The 19,247-nt window shown below is 45.3% G+C and overlaps 1 protein-coding gene across 1 annotated transcript in view; it reads left to right on the top strand.

Annotated features, from left to right (window-relative positions):
* Window positions 1-19,247, top strand: part of LOC131268831 (myosin-IIIb-like) — a 30,022-nt gene that overhangs the window by 3,449 nt on the left and 7,326 nt on the right. Inside the window, exons 2-4 of the mRNA XM_058271113.1 lie at window positions 9,611-9,767; window positions 12,545-12,700; window positions 17,424-19,225. Of these exons, the coding sequence (XP_058127096.1) occupies window positions 9,611-9,767; window positions 12,545-12,700; window positions 17,424-19,225 (2,115 nt within the window). The remainder of the gene's footprint in view (window positions 1-9,610; window positions 9,768-12,544; window positions 12,701-17,423; window positions 19,226-19,247) is intronic.

Below are 19,247 nucleotides of genomic sequence, written 5' to 3'. Positions count from 1 at the left end.
AATTGAGCTTCAATAATCGGCTGTAAAAACATTCTTTGCTTGTTTGCAGCAAATTATAACCACTTTTCTTCCCTCCAAGCCGTTGCACAGTAATGTGCAATTTTTCATTCTTTGCATAATTGCTTCCGATAACCATTTCACACGTTCCATTCCCAAGAGGAGGTTTTTCACCTTGCCATACAAAATGGTTTGAGTTCGCTCGTGATTGATTGTGTGTTTTTAAGCTATTTTGCATAAAATATGCACTCCAAGTGTTTCAATTTGTGTTCATTTGATTTGATGGCTATAATTTGAACGCTCGAATTTTTTCTCCTTTCTGAAAAAAGGGTTATCTTTGTTCTTTTTTTTAAAGATATTCTCCTGCTCAGTTTCTTGTAGCTTGCCGAACGTTTTTGTTCTGATCTCACAATTTCCATTGATTGCATGCTTCGAACGATTCGTTAATAGAAGGAAAAACACCATCGATGGCAATGTAAAATCAATCTGTTATTCTTGCAGGAAATGAATAGTAGATAATGAACCCGTCTGCACTAACAAGAAATCAGAACATTTTCAGCAGTTCTTTGGCCTCTAAATTATGCTATCAATCGAGCGCAGATGGTTTGAGCTTTTGGCGAACAGCTTTACAGAGGTTTCTCGTTCGTTGACTCGTGTGGATCGAACCATCTTCGTAACTACTTCACGTAAACGGTGATTCTTACCTATATCGGGGGCGTATTTCCAGGTGCCTATCGGGAATATTCGTGTTGCAAAAGTCTTTAAATTATGACGTCGAGCAAGCCGTCTCGAAGTTATCACCCCATCGTGCTTCGTTGGAAATATGTTTTGGGAACCGGAGCCGGTGGCATTATGGAAATTTGATACGATTCCAATCATGTGCAGCTGATACGGCAAGCAGCCGGTAGCTGCTCGGTGATAACTCGCCCGGCAAAGGTGTGCGTCAGCATTGAAAGCATTTGTTCGCGCATGCTAATGAAGAGTTCATCCCACCGAACCACCTGTCAGCGCTGGTGAGTGGTGGAATTTAAACTTATGTTTCTTCCGTTGTTGTTAAAATAATCCCTCAATTAAGAGCAGGCATTTACGGTGGGCCCCTGTAGGAGCACACAACAGCCCGAGGGTAAGTGAAAGGCAGAAAAGCCTACGCCGTCAGGTGCCTCGCCGTTCCTTGCGGCCATCCACTCGCACTTAAGACGAAATTGATGAAAACAGCACGTCTTAATTGGGACGCCTTTCGGAGGTGGGGATTCTCCCGACTGGGTTGGGGAACTCCTCGGGCCTCGTGGATGAAAACGATAGTTCTCTCCTCTACAGCGTGACTTCACGCACAGCAGCAACGCCAGCATGCGGATGCCGTTAATTCGATTAATTAATCGTTTGTTTTACGGAACGGGCTACGGACAGCGTCTTCGGGTCTAGTCGCTTGCCGGAGGCGCTAATAGTTTTCCTCCACCAGACCGGAGAGCAACGGAGTCTCATTAGCGTAACGGTATGGTGGGCACCCGCGAACTCCGGGCGGTACGGATCGCCATATGGACTCGACCGAGCGACCGGCGGTTTCGGAGGTTGCGTCATACAGCCGTTCGCACTGGCATGGCGATAAAGATATGCGCTCTTCCAAAGGCGCCCCCCACAAAAGCGCGCGCGCCCGCGTAACGCACGCAAATCGTCGGCGAGGTAACAGTTTCCCGAATGTTTGATAAGATGCCCAGGTTTGAGCTAGCGAGTCGTGAAAGAGGTAGGAAGTCATCGTTTTGTACACAACAGAAGATTCACTTACGCATGCCGGTTCGGTTTTACAAGCAACGTTTTCTGGGAGGATTCGACTCCGATGTTACCAGTAGTCATATGGCAATAAACTCCCAGACTCCTCGGGCCTCGTTTATGATGGTGATGACGTGAAAGGTGTGAGCGCGTCCGCTCATGTCGTTTCGCACGGCGATTTGTGTAAGTCGGGGAGGAAAACTACACACGAAAAAAGCTACGTTTTGGAGACGTTGGAATTATCTAACAGAACACATCTGCGGCAATTAAAATTAACTTCGGGGGATCGCGCTTTTTACCTTTTTCCTTCGAAGACTCTCGCGAAAAGCGGCTTAGTTTGACTGGTTTTATGTGTGTGTTGTTTTTTTCCCCCCGAAAAAATCTTCACCACCACGACTAATGGGATGCTGTGGGAAAGTCTTTATTATTCAATTAATGTTTTTATTCACCCAACTCTTCGGCTCGACACTTTCGGCCCGAAGCGGCGTACCATCCCAAAATGTCTATTATCTTCTCCGTACACGTCACTTGACTCTCTCAACAGGTTCAGAACGTGGAGGTGGATGCTCCAAATTCAACCCATTTTTTTTTTGCCGCCAACGACGGCTAGGAACATTTTTATGCGCGACAGAATACACGAGTCCCATCGTGACGAGTCGTTAAATTTGTCCCAATGAATTTGCCAACGCCAACGTAATAACCCGTGTCCCGGAGGGGGGACGCGCTACGAGGCGTTTAATATTCCACACCGTGGGGTGGGAGGCTTTTTTTTCTTTTTTGGTATGCTCCCATTATGCATAACTGGGTAGTGAAGCATAGAAAATAAAAACGTAACGTTAAAAACTGGCCGGCAGATGAACACAAAGAGCAGTTCATTCCCGGTTGACGCAATCGTATGGAATGATGGATTGGCAGACTTTTCAGTCCAGGGTGTTTTTTTTTTTTTTGGTACCCAACGTTGGAACTTGCCGACAGTGGAATTGTATTTGGAGTACGCCATTTTTTCCCCCCTTCAACGAACCATTTTTGCTCGTAGTTTGCAAAATTTTCTGATGCAGAGGGAAAAGTGTTGTTCCCCGGCGTGTTTCTATTGTGGGAAACATTTTTATTATGAATGAAGCCGTCGCTTCAAACGTCGGCCTGTTTCGGTGGTGGGTGGTATTCAACCATATCCACGCACAAAAAAGGGTAAAAGCACGCGGCCATTTAAAAAAGGTGCATGATTCCCGAACAATCCGATGAACATGTTTTGCGGAATGGAAATGTGCGCTCCGTGAATGTGTGTTATTTCTGACGGACTTTTTGTTGCTACCTATCCATAAACCATTCCGTTACGCTGTTCATCAACAAAATGGCCTATCGCGTTGTCATTTCCTACACAAATTGCTCATCAATTATCGATTGGTCAGCGTGGCGTGGCGTGAAGCCGTTCGAGGATGCATCGATTTTTATTTCATTTTAACATACGCACCACGTGGTTCGGAGCGTAATTCCGCTTCGTTCCGGATTTAACGAAGGCTCCGCTGGACCCTGAAGGTAATGCGGAAAGCCGCAACCAAACCGTGCGTCCGTAAGGGAAGGTCGACTACGACAAGCCGTAATTATTTCACGTGACACGCGTTCGAGGGAAATTCAAATTTTACGGGATGGGGAGGGAAAAAGCTGGGAAAAGGATTTGGAATATCGTCCTGCCGGAAATTGTTCGTTATCGTCGCGTGCGAATGTCCACGTGCATGCTGGGTGTGTGTGTGTGTGTGTGTGTGTGTGTGTGTGTGTGTGTGTGTAAGCTTCGTGCAGGGTAATAAATTTTACGTACTAATTACGACAACGGTGGTGTCGTCGATAACATCGGATGCCATCCCGGCCCCGATAGTAACCTGTAGGTGTGTTTGTGGCCACCAGTGGCGTTTGCCATACATTGCAACCGATTTTGGACGCCTGCGGTGGGGAAAACGGAGCGGAGGAAGGGGGGGAAAAAACATCAAAATTGAATTCCTCCTCGATGGCGTCGGTCGATAGGAGTGCAGAAATCAATATCGCCCTGGTTTGGTGCATCGATAACAGGCACGTCCCGGAGATGGGCACTGCTGGGTTTAATTGCAGGACCTGGCCTCGGTCAATAGGCTTAATTTAGGATCAGGTTTGGTTTTTCTGTCGCTTTGAATTATGGCACGGTGTTAGTTGGAATAATCAAATAAATTATCCAAATCACAGTGTTTGCACGGAACAATGTTGTTTGATTTGAATCAAAGGAATTAATGCAGTTATGCGATTTGATACAAAATCACTGTGTGACATTACACCATCGCAAACAAAACACAATTTGTTCGCTAGTGTTGATTACACTGATTGTAAAACAGTTTTATACCCAAAATTCAGAAATATCACTACAAAGCAAGTGTAGTCAATGTTACACATCAATATTAGCTGTTTCAAAGGTTTTGTATGGTGCTAATAGTATAATTGAAAAAAAAACAAAAACAGCTATCAAAACATTCTTGATCTTTTATGTTAACTTTCGAAACGAAATAATTTTTTTCGCAGTTTCGATCAATAATTGTAGGTTTAAAGATCATTTATGAGCGAGTAATTGAACCAAAATGTTTTATTTTCAACCTTAATAGATAAAAATTTATTTTTTAGAATTTAAAACAATGTCTGATGTCTGGAAATTGGACTGGTGGCTTAAATCTAGTTTGAAAAAATGTTGAAAATGTTTCTAATATGTTTAAGTTCCTTCATCCATTAGAATGGTGATGGTGAAGATTAATTAACAGAACAATAATTTATTTGTTTTATTAACTCTCTATTCAAGTAAAATTAAAATGACACATCATGCAACTACTTTAAGACACTCCATCTAGTATCTTTCATTTAAAACAAAATGTGAAAAGTTAAAGATGAGTGAGAAATATACGTAACACAATTGAATGCTGTAAAATTTACTTCTTCCTCGAATGGAAACTTTTCGCCGAAGCCTCAGTTCAACGAACAGTTGATGACAGATGGGTCCATTGATCGCATAGCGCTGAATTAACTTTGAAAGGAAGTTGCAAAATTGCAATTCCGTGCCAGTGTCACTGTGGCTAGGCAATGTCAATGAAGTTCGCCGAAAGGAAAGTAAAACAATCCAACACAATGCTTTTTCCCAGCAGGAGAAAAGCGAAAACTTGAAACACAACAACGCCACACTCGAACAACACACTCGGTGTGTGACTAATGCCCTCTTTCGAACGATGCTAGTTCACCTTGCATCGATTTGTTTGCCGACGATAATGCACTTCACCCCGAGGGTTTTCCTCTTCCTCTCCGTTCGACCATGGTATGCGCTCTGATGAATGCACATCGATATATTGTGGGCTGCTGCCATCGATGAGGTTTTGATTGTGATATCACTCGAGTATGCGACGAGGCCGTAGAGTTGGAGAGAGGGAGAGTTAGAGAGCAATGTTGCGATTAGGAGCTTATTTAACTGCTCTACTGAATCGAATAAGTGTTGTTTTCTTCGGCACTGACAATGTTGAGAGGACAACCTGATCTTGCAAAAGTTATTTGCCAATGGAAAACCCAACAAATTACCAACTGTTTTTTTTATTGCAAAAACTTATCGCAATCGCTTCTACACTTTAGTTCCGTTTTTGCAAAGGATGCTTTCATTCGGTGAGTGAATGTGTTCAATTGGTGAGGCGATAAAAACTCGATAGCATTTATTTCTTCAAGAGGCTTTTTTCCTCACTTACCATTTACGTACTCACCGTAACGTGTTTCGTTAGTTGCAGCAAAAAGTTTTACTAACCAAAAAACAAAACAAACTCCGCGTCCAGGAAAAAAAAGAAACACCAGCTCCGCGCGCGAAGTAGAGAGAAAACCGGCGTTAGATTTTGCTCCGCTGGGGTTATGCCGTCTCCAGCTGACACCTCCGTGACCGCGGCCTTAGGGAGACCTCCGGTGTTGTTACTGTTTTTACATACATCTATATATTTTTTCCAACCTTTTGCCGCGCCCTCCATTCGCCGGCAGGGCGCCCCCTGCGCCCCGGTGAACTAGAAACCCATTTTCTGCCCGGGAAGAAGGGTGAAAGTGATCGTCGGGAACCTGCTGCTGGTTCGGGTTGCATGGATGTGTGTCTTGCTTTTTTTTTGTTTACTGTCCGCCAGTTTTTAGTTCCACACGTAATTTACCAACCGTCTGGGGCTAAACGCAACATGTGGGTTCCGTTCCTATCGCTGGAGGGCGTCAAAGGTAGGTATGTGGAGTCGAGCACACGGCGGCTGAGAGCATGGAAAGTAAACCGAAGGTCCGATATGCATAGACCGGACTAATTCACTCGAATGGAGCGCATCGTCACTCGAGTGGAACGTTCTAGGCCAGTGTTCTTCAACCCCTCCAGCAATATTTCATCAGAATGCCTTATAATTTTTTGTTGAATTAATTAAAATATCCTCTTAACAAATGTAGAACGTTTTAAAGAAGTGTGGAAGTCTATAATCTGATTCCTTTGGAATTACATAAATTGTGAGATATAGAACATCCCAATTTTGTTGTGTATTGGTATCAAATGGTTGTTGTATTATGTTTATTTGGTGTATATTTGTTTTTATGAAAAGTTTTTATAATTTCACAAATCGATTAAAACATTTAAAATGTGTTTAACTTATTTTTCTTCAAAAACTGTGAGAACTATATTTTCCTAAACTCATGCTGTATTGCTATCGAATGATTATTATATTATGTTTATTTGTTTTATATTCATTCTATATATTCAACAAGCTTTTACATTTTTTTGTAATTTTATAAATCAATTAATGATTTAAAATACGTTTAACTTGTTTTTCTCCAATGTCTGAACACCTCTGTTTAGTACCACTTGGAACCTGTTTTTTTGCCCAACATCTCCCCAATGGCGGCATTCGAGCGAGTTGCAACGGAACCAGCTGGATTTTCCTCGCCCGTAAATTGGCCCGGGTGCTCACATGTTCAGTTTTCCACGTCGCTAGCGTTCTGAATGCTGTTCGACGTAATTTCACCCGCTTTTCCACCGTCCCGCAGACGGCGTCGCAATCAGAGCGTGATGGAAGCGTTTGCATTAAAGTGGCTGAAACTGAGAGTTTCTATTGTTTCCCTACCGAACCAACCTGTCACACACATACACACACGCACACATACATGTGAGGCTGGCAGTTATTGATGCTCCCGGTTTACATTGCACCGGAGATCGAGCGTGCGTAGACGGCAATGATCTATGAGCTTGTGGGGGATGCATGGACAGGTGCTGATTGTTGCAATTGCCAACAATGTGCGTCTATTTAATGCACTCCTTCTCTCTCTACTAGTTCTCTTTCCCTCCCACTCTCTCTATCAGTTATTCACAGTTGTGCCTGTTGCACGTTACTGTCAACGGTAATATCTGCACTTTTCAACCAAACCAGCTAAGGTTTGGTCGTGGTGGGAAAGCTGTTGGCAGCATCGAAAGGCACGCGGAGAAATCATGCTAAATAAATTGTTTCCATTATCTCGTTATGTTAATTTTATGCGCCGTCACTTACACTGTGTCGTGATACGAGCACGCGGCATGTTGGTGCGTGGCGCCGGTAACCGACACTCGAAGACACTTTGTGAGTGGGTTGCATGTGTATTGGGCCTTGGTTACGAATTTTGGAGCAATGCCTTTTTTTTCGTTATCCGACGGATGAACGCGTTAACGGTGTGGGCGCAAGCATGGGAAGTTTTGGGGAGTGCAAAAAAAAGTCTTCAGCTCGCCTTGAGGCAATGTGCGGAGCCGTTTATGCTCAAGATTATGCACGCTCGTTTGAAGCTCATTTTGAAGCCGATCGGTGCAACAAGTGCCAATAGAAAGTGGAGCTAGCGCTTCTCGCCGGAATTTGCATAATACCGGGAGCAGCATACTTTACAAACCTCATTTCCCGCCGTATTTATTAGCCCCTCGAGGCGATATCCAGAATAACTGGATGCTGGAGCTCCATCTCGGTGTTTTTTCTTATTTATCCAACTCCCCCTTATGTCTCGCTCCGGTACTTCACCTCCCGAGCTCCGAGACGGAACTAATGTAGCGTAAACTAGAACGGTCGCCAAAACCGGGCGGGAGCTTTTCCGGCAGCGAAGTAGAAACTGCTGCAAACTCCCGATATCAGTCAACGGCGCGTCACTTTTCCGTAAGCCGTGCCTTCCGGCGCCAACTCCGGCAAAACTATTTTCACCGCCATTTGCAACACTCATGCTTACGCGCAGTCCCCCCCCCCCCTCCCCCTGTCCCCCTTGAGGCAGCGTTTTAGGGGTGCAGGTTAATTAGGGAAGGTTTGCCGTGGTTTGTCGGTGTTAAACGAGGTTTTAAGCACCACCAGACGATCAGTCAAGTGATGCAATTTTTGTGGTTTTTCGGCTGTTGGGCTGTTTGAGACGGGCGGGAATGGGACGAGGTGCCGATGGAAAGATAATCACACCACGATGGTGTGCGATTATTAGCGAGTTAGATGGGAAAGTTCCCTCGAGTGGATTGTTTGCATAAAACAACCCCGATGACTGGGAAGTTGCAGGGGGCCGACATCAACTAAAATGTATTATTATTAGATTAATCTTTTCTTTAATTTTTAACTGCGGCACGGGTAATTATAAATGTAAATTCATAAATAAACTACATTGTTTCTGACGAGTTTTTGATAACTTGCCGGTCAAACAATGAAAGCTGATGAAAGGCAAGCAAGAGTGGAGAAATGTTTACATAATAATTCGTCAGTTTTAGTTTAATCAAAGTACTTTCAGTAAAGGGTTTTTGCAAGCAGGAGACTGTTATTTTTGCATCAAATACCCTTCACATCATTAAGCTAAGAAATCAACACCTTTGTGATGATTTGAATCGTTTGGCAAATCTTTTTTTTTCGTATTTTTGTTAGGTAGAATGCAAGAGGTTTGTCATCCAATTCGGGTCGCCTGACCGTACCTAATCATCTTTCACTAATTATGAAATGATAATAAAGGAATTCAAACCCGTTCTTAAAAAAAGTCATTTGAATTGTAATTTGTATTTGTGTGGAACATATTGATATGACAAAACACAAGGAGGATGAAATTGAAACTCAATAAAAACAAAACTCTTACCTGGAATAGATTTCGCATGAGTGTAGTTTCATTTTCTACTCTCAAATTTTAGTGAAAAATCTCAAATTTTAGTTAGGAAGTTTTAAATTTCACTCCGCAGAACATGAAAGACCATTTCACACAAGAACAAATAATGCTATTGTATTTATTTCTTCGTTTTGTTAGGATATTATTTTTTGAGTTAATAAACCACAGCTAACAAAATACGAAAAATCGCAATGTTAGAACCGTACGTTGACTTGCTTAGCGACCATCCGGAAAATTCGACTTACAGGGATACAACGTGCCAGAGCTGAACAGTGAGCTGGTATTAACAATCGATACGCATCGACCTAGGCAGCCGTTGTGGGCATGTGCTCGGTTGGACTCACCTTCCCCCGATGTACACTCGGGATGGAAGCATCGCACTTGATCCTATTAGATTACAGCGTGTGTCTAGTGTGACCAATATTGGGTAGTGGTCCCGCGTACCACAACGCTGGTCGATAGTGTCCATACGAGGGTGACGGTCTCGTGCGGTTTTACTGCATATGGCCCGCCTTGTCCGGGGCCTTAAAACCATTTATCCCTCATTCTTACCTTGCTGTTGCTGAAACGAACGCACGGTGGCGAGTGTTCCACCTCGCACCCGGTAGTCAATGTTGCGCCACCGGCCAGAGTGGACGGGAACGGTTGATGAGCGTGTTCGCAGTTCTAACGGGTGTCCTTCGTTCTCCTCCGCCCCTTCCAGGAATATGGCCTACAATGGACTGTCGCAGCATGTGGACTTCAGCAGGCTGCCGAACCCGAGCGAGCGCTTCGAGCTGCTGGACCTGATCGGCGAGGGCACCTACGGCGAAGTCTACAGTGCGAAGGATAAGCACACCGGGCGGAAGTATGCGGTCAAGGTAAGTGTCGGTGGAGGCGGCCGAATGGGTGTGGTTCATTAATTGGTGCCTTTTACAAGCGTGAAATTTCGGCTGCATCCAGTCGGAACGTGTCGCATCGGGGGAAAGTGATGATGCTGGTCAACAAAATTCGAGTAGAGATCGTACCGATTGCGACTGATGCATCTCTTTGGCAGTGACAAACGACCTCAATTTGGCAGGAGTGTCACGCCAACTGGATTTGCGAAAGGCGAAACCGGTGTGCGAAAAAAACTATCAGTTTTAATTGTTCGCCATATTTTTTCCCTCAAATACATTGTACGTTGTTGAAGGTGTGAAAAATTGAGTTTGAAGCTTACATTCGTCTTCAGAGGCGTTGACTTGGCGTGCTTAGCGCGACTTACTAATCAATTTACCGCCGTAATCGATGGTTACGCGAGTTCACGGTGGATTGTATTCAGAAAAATTGTCCATCAATTATTTAACAACAAGCAAAATGGCGGACGGACTGATGGTTGCTGGTGGTTGACCCTAGCTCCACAGCACACGTGTTAATTCACCTCCATGTTGTAGCAGGATTTCATGTAATCATTTATGTCTGGTTCGGCTGCACCGCTTCCGTGGATTCCGCAAATCGCTCGCAGAAGGTCTTAGGGCCGGGGCCCTTGAGCCGGCAACAATAATCAAACCAAGGTGGACGGTCTGGGAACATCACACATATTACGTGACGATAAGAGTTTGTGTTTGTACACTGTCGGCGCTGCCTGCATTTCCGACTGATATGTAAAGTGGCGTGAACATGTGAGTAAAAACACAAAACATGTACACACTCTATCCCCACAGTGCAGCTGGAAAAACACAAGACGCAAGTCGCGGGCTGCTTTCGGGCTGAGTTCCGTCCCAAACCGTGGCCGGAAGAAAGATGGCGGAGGGGGAAAAACAATGGTAGATGATTGATGGGCTGGTGATGCGTCTCTTGGCGCCCCACCATTTTCGCGGGGTCGCCGATGCGTTGCGCTAATCGTCCGTGTAGTGCGTTTTTCTTATGTTTTCATCCGACCGAACGGCAGCGTTTGAATCGCAGATTGTAGCGGATTCGATTCGATCCGTGCCTCGGAAGTGTCTTGTAAGTGTCGAAGGAAGTGGTCTTCCGAATCGGAAGGTTGGAACGGATTGGCATTAGTTCGACGTCCGCTGCGTCGTCGGAGCACGTGTGGTGGTGGGTTGCAGGAATGTTGATGGATACAATAACAACCTGGTTTTAGGAGCAACATACTGAATGCAACCTTAGAAGTGCTTGTCTGCCTGTTACCTTCAGTGAAAATTGATTTTTGTCCGTGAAGCAACAAACGGTCAGCACGTGCCAACAACAGGCGTACTGTTGTCACATGTTACACACAATGTGAAATGGACGAAACAAATTTTTTAACAGAAACATTAGTAATGAAGACGTGTTGGGTATTGTAAGGAACATATTTGAATATTAACTATAAATCAGTTTATTCAACTGGTATTCAAAAAGTCAAATATAAAAATTAGATAATATGTTAATCCAACCAATTTATTTCATTCATGTACTGTTTTGTTTAAATTAAGTTTAGATAATTTTTAAAGCAAAACAGGTTCACGAGTAGACTTGAGTTACTTGGAATGTGTAGGCAATCTTGCGTCAAATTTTTAGGCCATGCAAGTAAGTGTTATTACTTTATTCAGACATGTTAGCTGATTTTTGTCAAATACTTGTATTGTTTCTGTAAACTTTGGAGTAGGTATTAATTTGTAGAAATTTTAATTTATGGTTTTAGAACAGAAGCCATAGAGCTTAACTATTGTTCCATGTAACATGAGGAACACTAGTTTATTTTGTTGTTACATTGACCTACAATCCGTTAAAATGTACAACTCTATAAGAACAATTTCAAAACCCAACAATATTTTGAAAAACAAATTTAAAGTAACATTAGAAGTAACAAATCTAAAGTAACAAAATACGTTACTTACTTAAAATATTAAACATGTTAGCGCTTTGTCGTAACTTTTTCAACCTTTTTTCTGGTCCTTTCGACATATTTTGAACCGTTGAAAACTGAAGTTTTGACTCAAATATCAAAATTAAAACTTCAAAAGCTTTGAAATAATACGAAATTATGTTACAAGAACAGAAAAAGATGTTTCTCGAAGATAAAAGATGAAATAAAATTTAACTTTTCCATTTTCACATTGAAAAACAGACTGATCAAACATTGCCGTATTACGTTGCGAATCGTTTTCGGAGCAAGTAAATTTATTATTTATCAGAAGATTCCCCCCGTGCAGATAATTTCAACCTTCGTACGTTTTCGGTAGGGCGTAGCGGTTTTTTTTTCCCCGTACTTGGAAAAGTAATAATTTGATTCAATCTTCCTATCATATGAGCGCATCATGTTAACATGCACATCATCATGATTACCCCCCAGCAGGAGGCAAGCGTTCGAAAATCAAAAATCTCTTCTGAGGGAGGGAAGGAAATAAAAAAACTCACAGCTACCGGTATTCGGTGCAGTTCGCTCTTCTTGGTGGTTCAATTTTCGCTTCAGGTGCAAAAGGAAAAACACAAGTACACACACGAGATTCAGATACGCTGGGGGGAAAGAAAACCGGTTTCACTAAATTACCCGCGGGTGCATTATGGTTATTTGTGGGATGTTTTTTTTTCTTCGTTTGTTTGATCAGTTTGTATGTTTGGTTTGCTGTTTGCTGGTAATCTCGCGATTAATATCGATTCCGTTCTTCCGTTCTTTTTTTTTACTCTCCCGCAGATACTGGAAAGCATCGCCGATAATATCGAAGAAATCGAAGAGGAGTACCTGGTGCTGCGCGATCTCTCCAAGCATCCCAACATTCCCGACTTTGCCGGGCTGTTCCTGAAGCGTGGTACCACCGTCGAGGATGACCAGCTGTGGTTTGTGCTCGAGGTAAGTAGGCTTTGAAGTGGGAGTTGGCTCCGTTTCTAGCAAAAAGAAAAAAAAACCCTGATTTTCCCAACCGCGACACAACACGCTGCTGTAAATCAATGTGTTTTTCCTCATGTTCCGCACCAAATGTGGATCAGTGGAGTGGAGTGACAAAACTTTCCGCCCCTCGGAAGGTCCGAGTGACCGAGAAATTAATTTCGTTTTAAAATGCGCATGCACTTCCGCCACCACCGAGAGCGGTGCGCAAACCACCGTGGAGGGCTCCAAAATGAGGGAAAATTATGATGTTGAATGCTAATAACGGTGAACGGCTTTCCGTGTGGCGTACGTGCCGGAATGTGGCCGCACGGTAAAAGTAAGCATTCATTTCGGAAGAAAGTTCATCGATGGAAGCAAACGAAATGAAGAAACGAGCCTGGTTGAACTTAACACATCCTTGACTTCGATGGAGGGGCCTCAAGGTCCATCCTAACATCCCCCCTTCTCCTTCCCCGGGCGGGTGACCGTGAACTTTTGGGTTCGGAACGACCACGAAAGCCACGGTCCGATTCGGTTCGGTCCGGCTCGGAGGCAGATGAAAATTGTCGGATATTATTCATCAGCCGGCTAAAGATTTCATTACCGGGCTGTGATCAAGATGTTGTTGCGTCCAGCATTCGAAGTACCAGGGAAAGCGATGTTTTTCGAGGTTGCCGCGACCTTCCACCGGGTAGCCGAAACCGAGATGGAAACGAGAAAAATCGAGAAACAGAGCGAGAGCGAGAGAGAGGGTAAGACAGCAGTGGAGATAAAATTATGCACCCGGGGATCGGGGGTTCCGTCTTTACGCCTTGTTCCGGTGACGCCGGTGAAAAATCTCGGAAGCGCGGCCCGGGCCCGGTTCAGTTGGTCAGTCGGTGCAAAGCGGTTCTGCGTGGTGGATGGACGTGCGCGCGTGTATGTCCGGTGACTTGTCCCACAGTGTTTACAACCCCTCGACGCAGGCCATAAACGCGAGCCCCGCCAGGGTGCAACGACGGCTAACGGCTGCACTGCGTACGGTTTACGACCGGCGAGACCTGGTCGCCTGGCGACGATCGACGGGCTTTAGGATCATGATATTGATAGTGATAATCATACGGAAGGTATGACGGCGATTTATTGGACGTTTGATTTTCCTGTGTGTTTATTGTTTTGTGTGTTTTGTGTGTGTGTGTGTGATACAAACACGGACGGACTACGACCCAAACGGCCTGTACAAACTACTCCTTGGCTCAGTATGGTGAAATCCCAAAGACCGTGGATCAGGACCATGACAAGTGGAGTTCTAAGGAATTGCTTGAAAATCTGTAGACAACACTAAACCACCCTAGAATATATCTAGGGCCTGTCCTATAGGGCCTTACTGCTATATCGTAAAGGATCAAAGACACTTCTTCATGCCTGGATTAATGGAGTCACAGGAATCTCAGGTACAGGATCTCCAAAAAATAGTTATATGGGTTAGAAGTTAAAGCTGAATAAGTTGCGATCGATTCCATCGTAGTTCTTCATTTGATCCTACTTTCATTGTAGTATTTGGAATGTATATAAAGTCGTAAAATTGTCTGCTTATCTTTGAAACAATGATTATCTTTTTCGACGATAGCGTCGACAGCTATAAATCATTCAACCTGCTTCGCCGTTAACATTGGTAGTTATGATAAAAATATCTTAGCTTCAACTTTATAGGGTTTATGATTTATTATTTCTTTTTTGACGAAAGATAAATCAAGATTTTAGAGTTTTGTTCGGTTGGATGAAATAAGGTCACGTCGATTTCTCACGTACTTTTTAATCGGACATTTAATCCGACTGCTACATCGTCATCGTGGTTATTTACAACAACCGTGAGGATCGTAATTGTTTCACTTTCTTCACTTTGGTCCGTCAACCAGGATGTCTGTGAGTCACTGTTTCACTTACTTTTTTCCCCCAATTTTAACTGTTGCCCTATCGAACATCACTACACCGGGCGTGTACTTTCAACCTTGAAACATTTTTAACACCACCTCTCGAGGAGGAAAAGATAGCCACCATCATCGTAGCGCATCTTTAGCTGGCAAAAGGCCACAAGGGCAGCGCGAGAAAGGTAAGATCGAAAGCTGCGTCATGTTCGTCCCGGGTGCGCTGAGATGGCGATACTTTCGTTTTCCGCCCCGAAAGCCGACCCGGAGCCACACACTTCGGGCCAGTTCGATTGACGGAGATAACTTACTTTCCGCCGGGTGCTGATTTTCTCCAAGGCAATCCCCTCCGGGATTGCGTCGCGAACACAAAAGGCGCGTCGAAAGAAAGTTCAAATTAAAGCTACACCTTCGTTGTGCGCTTTCGGTGCGACTTGGAGATATCCGATGGAGATAGAGGCGGAGGGAAACGCAAAGCTGCTCGACGATCTTCAACTGTCTTTTCTCTGTTTTTCTCCCTCGTCCAAGAGCCCACCCCTTCAAAGGGGTGGTAAGGGTGGACCTGCTGACGTCTTTTTATGCTATTCTTGTCGGGAGTTTTGGCAACATAGCGAATGGGTTAAAATACTTTTGTCAGTTTTTATGCCCAACGGTGGTTGATTTCGCCTATTAGTGATTCCATGTTGGCAGGTTCGATAGTGAAGCGTTAAAGTCCGATGAGACGAATCATCGAGACCGCCGGCGGCCATCATCTTCGCGACATATAAAAATGAAAACCCCTCGATGGCCCTCGAGATTGAACGCGGAGAAAATACAACCCCAAACCTTGACATGACACTGAAGTGATAATGCGAGTTTTGGGACAGGTTTTTCGGGAGCGACACCGGAACAGCATTCTTTATTCGACAGCGAAATGAGGACCAAGCTTTTAACTTGGCCGTCGTGAATGGAGGACCATAAAGTGGGATCGATTTTTGGTTGGGACGAAAACAAAAAAACTGGGACGCGATATAAAAGCAACCATAAACTTGTGGTGATCGCGAACGGAGGGTAGAGGGATTGGTATGTCGCTGGCGTCCGGGGAGAAGTTCAATGCACTCTTTGCAAGAAATGCATTTTCTTTGGGGAGAAAATCGGTTGTCGCACCCGATCGAATGACAATCTCTGTCGCGGTGGCTTTCACCGAAAATTAATTGGACGAAAAACATGGTTCAAAAGCAGTAAATATGTTATCAAAACTGAGGTGTGAAAGGATGTAATCACTTCCTAATTGATCTATGAAAATTCCATGTTTAATTGGCCAGTCGTTTGGTTTTAAAATGTGTGTACTTACGAATATCATGATAGATTAAAAAAGATATTGAATAATTACACTACACTTTACACTACGTCCTGCAACTACTTTAAACTCGATGCAACGCATTACATAAAGCTAAGAAAAGTAAATTTACTTGAAAAACAGTAATATGAAATGGAATAATCCTTACTTAACCAAAAAAAAAAGAAGCTTAATGAGTTGAACACATTTTAGCAAGTCACTGGAATGAATAACGAGAGATAATTAGCAGCTTCTTTAATCTAGTCTCGTTCACACCTCAGGATTCACTCACTTATTTTTAATTACTCTTAATGGAAGAGAAGTTAATGAAGCATGGAATTCACAGTAGGTAGTTATTTATTGATATGTTTTTTTTATAAAATAATGTTATCCAATATTTCACATTGTCCGTAGCTAAACGTAAATTTTAATCTAACGATCAACTTCTTACCAGTACATGAAGTAGTATAAAGTAAACTATCTGAAGCGAATAGTGGAAGTAACAGAAATGAGTATCTAACACAAACCAAAAAGTAAAGTAACTTGGACTAACGAACGTCCAATGGTTATTTGCGGATGATGAGAAAAAAGTAATCTGCACGGTACACCTTACGATTCTCCGATATTAAGGTGAATTGGAGCGGTACGATACCGGATGGTTTTGGAGCGTTTATTTGCTTGTTGACATAACTTATTGCCTTTGCTCGACGCCTCTCAGATCCACCTTATGCTTCGCCTTTGCGCTAATCGAAGAGTGGGAAGATAATAAATTTCCCCGGGTCTAGCGAGGAATCGCTTTTTGGCACGAAATGATGAAGGTGGCTTGTGGTCCGCAAGCAAACCCATGGGCTCATAACCGCACACCTTATAGTGCAACCCCCCTCGCGGGAGTCTATCCTCACCTGGTTGCATCAGTTAATCAAATACGGAAGGCTTCCGAGGCGGTCTGCATGAAGTGTGGGCAATAAGCGACCAATTCCTAAACGCGTTCGTTAGGCTTAAGCCTTTTTTCCTCCAATCGTTCCTTTTCCGCATGGATGCACCGAAGCTGTGCGGACGAGCGCAATGACATTATTAATCTTGGGCATTTTAGCGGAGCAGAAACTGTACCCTATAAACCTATCCACAAGCTCGCACGTACTACCTCGTTGCGCAACCAATATTGCGCTCAAAGTTGTGCGGTTGGCCACCCCAAATGCCATTGGAGGCGTACACCAGGTTCATAGCTTTGTGACAAGTGAAGGTGTTGAGGTACATCGACGGCGACGCTCTGGAGAGGTTCAGTGTTGTCTCCGCGAGGTAAACTAATCTAATCAAAATCACAGCGGGTTTGACCTGTTAAACTAATTTCCTGAACATTATTCCTCGCTCCACCGCATGTCGGAGGAGTGGGCGTGGAATGAACATAATGAGTGGCTTTCTGCAACGATTTTCCGTGGTTGAATTTTCCTTTTTCTTTGCTTTTGCCTTTCCTCCGCAGCTATGCACCGGTGGCTCCGTTACGGATCTGGTTCAAGGTCTGCGCAGCCGCGGGGCACGGTTGTCCAACAATCAGATCGCATACATACTTCGGGAGACGGTGCAGGCGCTCGTGTTTCTGCACGAGAACCACTGCATGCACCGGGACATCAAGGGTCACAACATCCTGCTGACCGAGAGCGGCCATGTGAAGCTGGTGGACTTTGGCGTGAGCTCGCATCTGGCGGCGACGATGGCGCGGCGCAACACCAGCGTCGGCACACCGTACTGGATGGCGCCGGAGGTGATCGCCTGCGAGCAGCAGCTGGATCAGTCTTACGATTCCCGGTGCGACGTCTGGTCGATTGGTATTACGGCGATCGAGCTGGCGGAAGGTGATCCACCGTTGTGTGAGCTGCATCCGATGAGAGCTCTGTTTCAGATCCCACGTAACCCACCACCGAAGCTGGGCCACCCTGAGCAGTACTCGTCGATGCTGTCCGACTTCATCTCCGAGTGTCTGGTGAAGGATCTCGAGCAGCGACCTTTCTCGAAGGAGTTGGTAACGCATCCGTTCCTCAAAAGCGTCGGTCCGTTCGTGGATCAAATTCGGCAGGAGTTGCGAGCGGAGATCGCACGCCAGCGGGAGGATGGACGTGCGCCGAGTCAAGCGATCGCGACCACAAAGTACGGGAAGTTGAAGTCTGATCGCAAGTCGAAACCACAGAAGATGTATATGGACGACCTGGCAGCGCTGGACGTGCTAACGGAGGACGCGATCGTCGAGCAGCTGCAGAAGCGATACGAGACGAACCAAATCTACACCTACATCGGTGACATACTGATTGCGGTGAACCCGTTCAGCCAGGTCGGACTCTATACGACGCAGCACCAGCGGAAGTACACGGGCCAGGCGAGATCGGACAACCCTCCGCACATCTTTGCGATCGCCGACGCGGCTCATCAGGCGCTTGTGCACCAGCGTCAGAACCAGGCGATAGTGATCTCGGGTGAGAGTGGCTCGGGCAAGACGGAAAGCGCCAACCTGCTGCTCAAGCAGCTCGTCTACTTGGGCAAAGCGGTCACGAAGAACCTCGAGGAGCGGATCTTGCAGGTGAACCCCATCATGGAGGCGTTCGGAAACGCTCGGACGGGTATCAACTCGAACAGCTCGCGCTTCGGGAAGTACCTCGAGCTGACGATGGCCAAGAGTGGCAAGGTGAACGGCGCTCGCATCTTCGTATACCTGCTCGAGCAGAGTCGAGTCGTGAAACAGGCGGAAGGTGAAGGTAACTTCCATGTGTTCTACTACATGTACGACGGGTTGCAGTCCGAGGGCCGGTTGGAGGAGTACTATCTGCACCCGTCCTACCGGAAGACACACCGTTACCTGCAGGAGACGGCCACCCTACCGAAGACGAACGTCGACCGGTGGAAGCAGCTGCTGGCGAGCTTCAAAGTGCTCGGGTTCAAGGACGAGGAGATCGACATGGTCAACCGCGTGCTGGCGGCGATCCTTAACCTCGGTGACATCGAGTTTGGTGAGATGGACGCTAACGATAACACCGACAGCCGGGCACGGGTCATCGATGTGGCCCCGATGCACCGGGTGTCGAAGCTGCTGGGCGTCGATTCGGCCGACCTGCTGGAGGCCCTGTCCTCCAACTCGGTCGTGACGCGCGGTGAGACGATTACGCGCCACAACAACGTGGCGGAAGCGTGTACGGCGCGGGACGCCATGGCGAAGGGATTGTACGGGCGTTTGTTTGATTGGATGGTCAATCAGATCAATATGCTGTTGGTCCATAATCGGCTGAACAACAGGTAAGTTGGAGAAAGCCGACGT

This window comes from Anopheles coustani, chromosome 3 (assembly GCF_943734705.1).
Source record: "Anopheles coustani chromosome 3, idAnoCousDA_361_x.2, whole genome shotgun sequence".
NCBI lineage: Eukaryota > Metazoa > Arthropoda > Insecta > Diptera > Culicidae > Anopheles > Anopheles coustani.
This window is presented reverse-complemented; position numbering and strand designations above follow the sequence as displayed.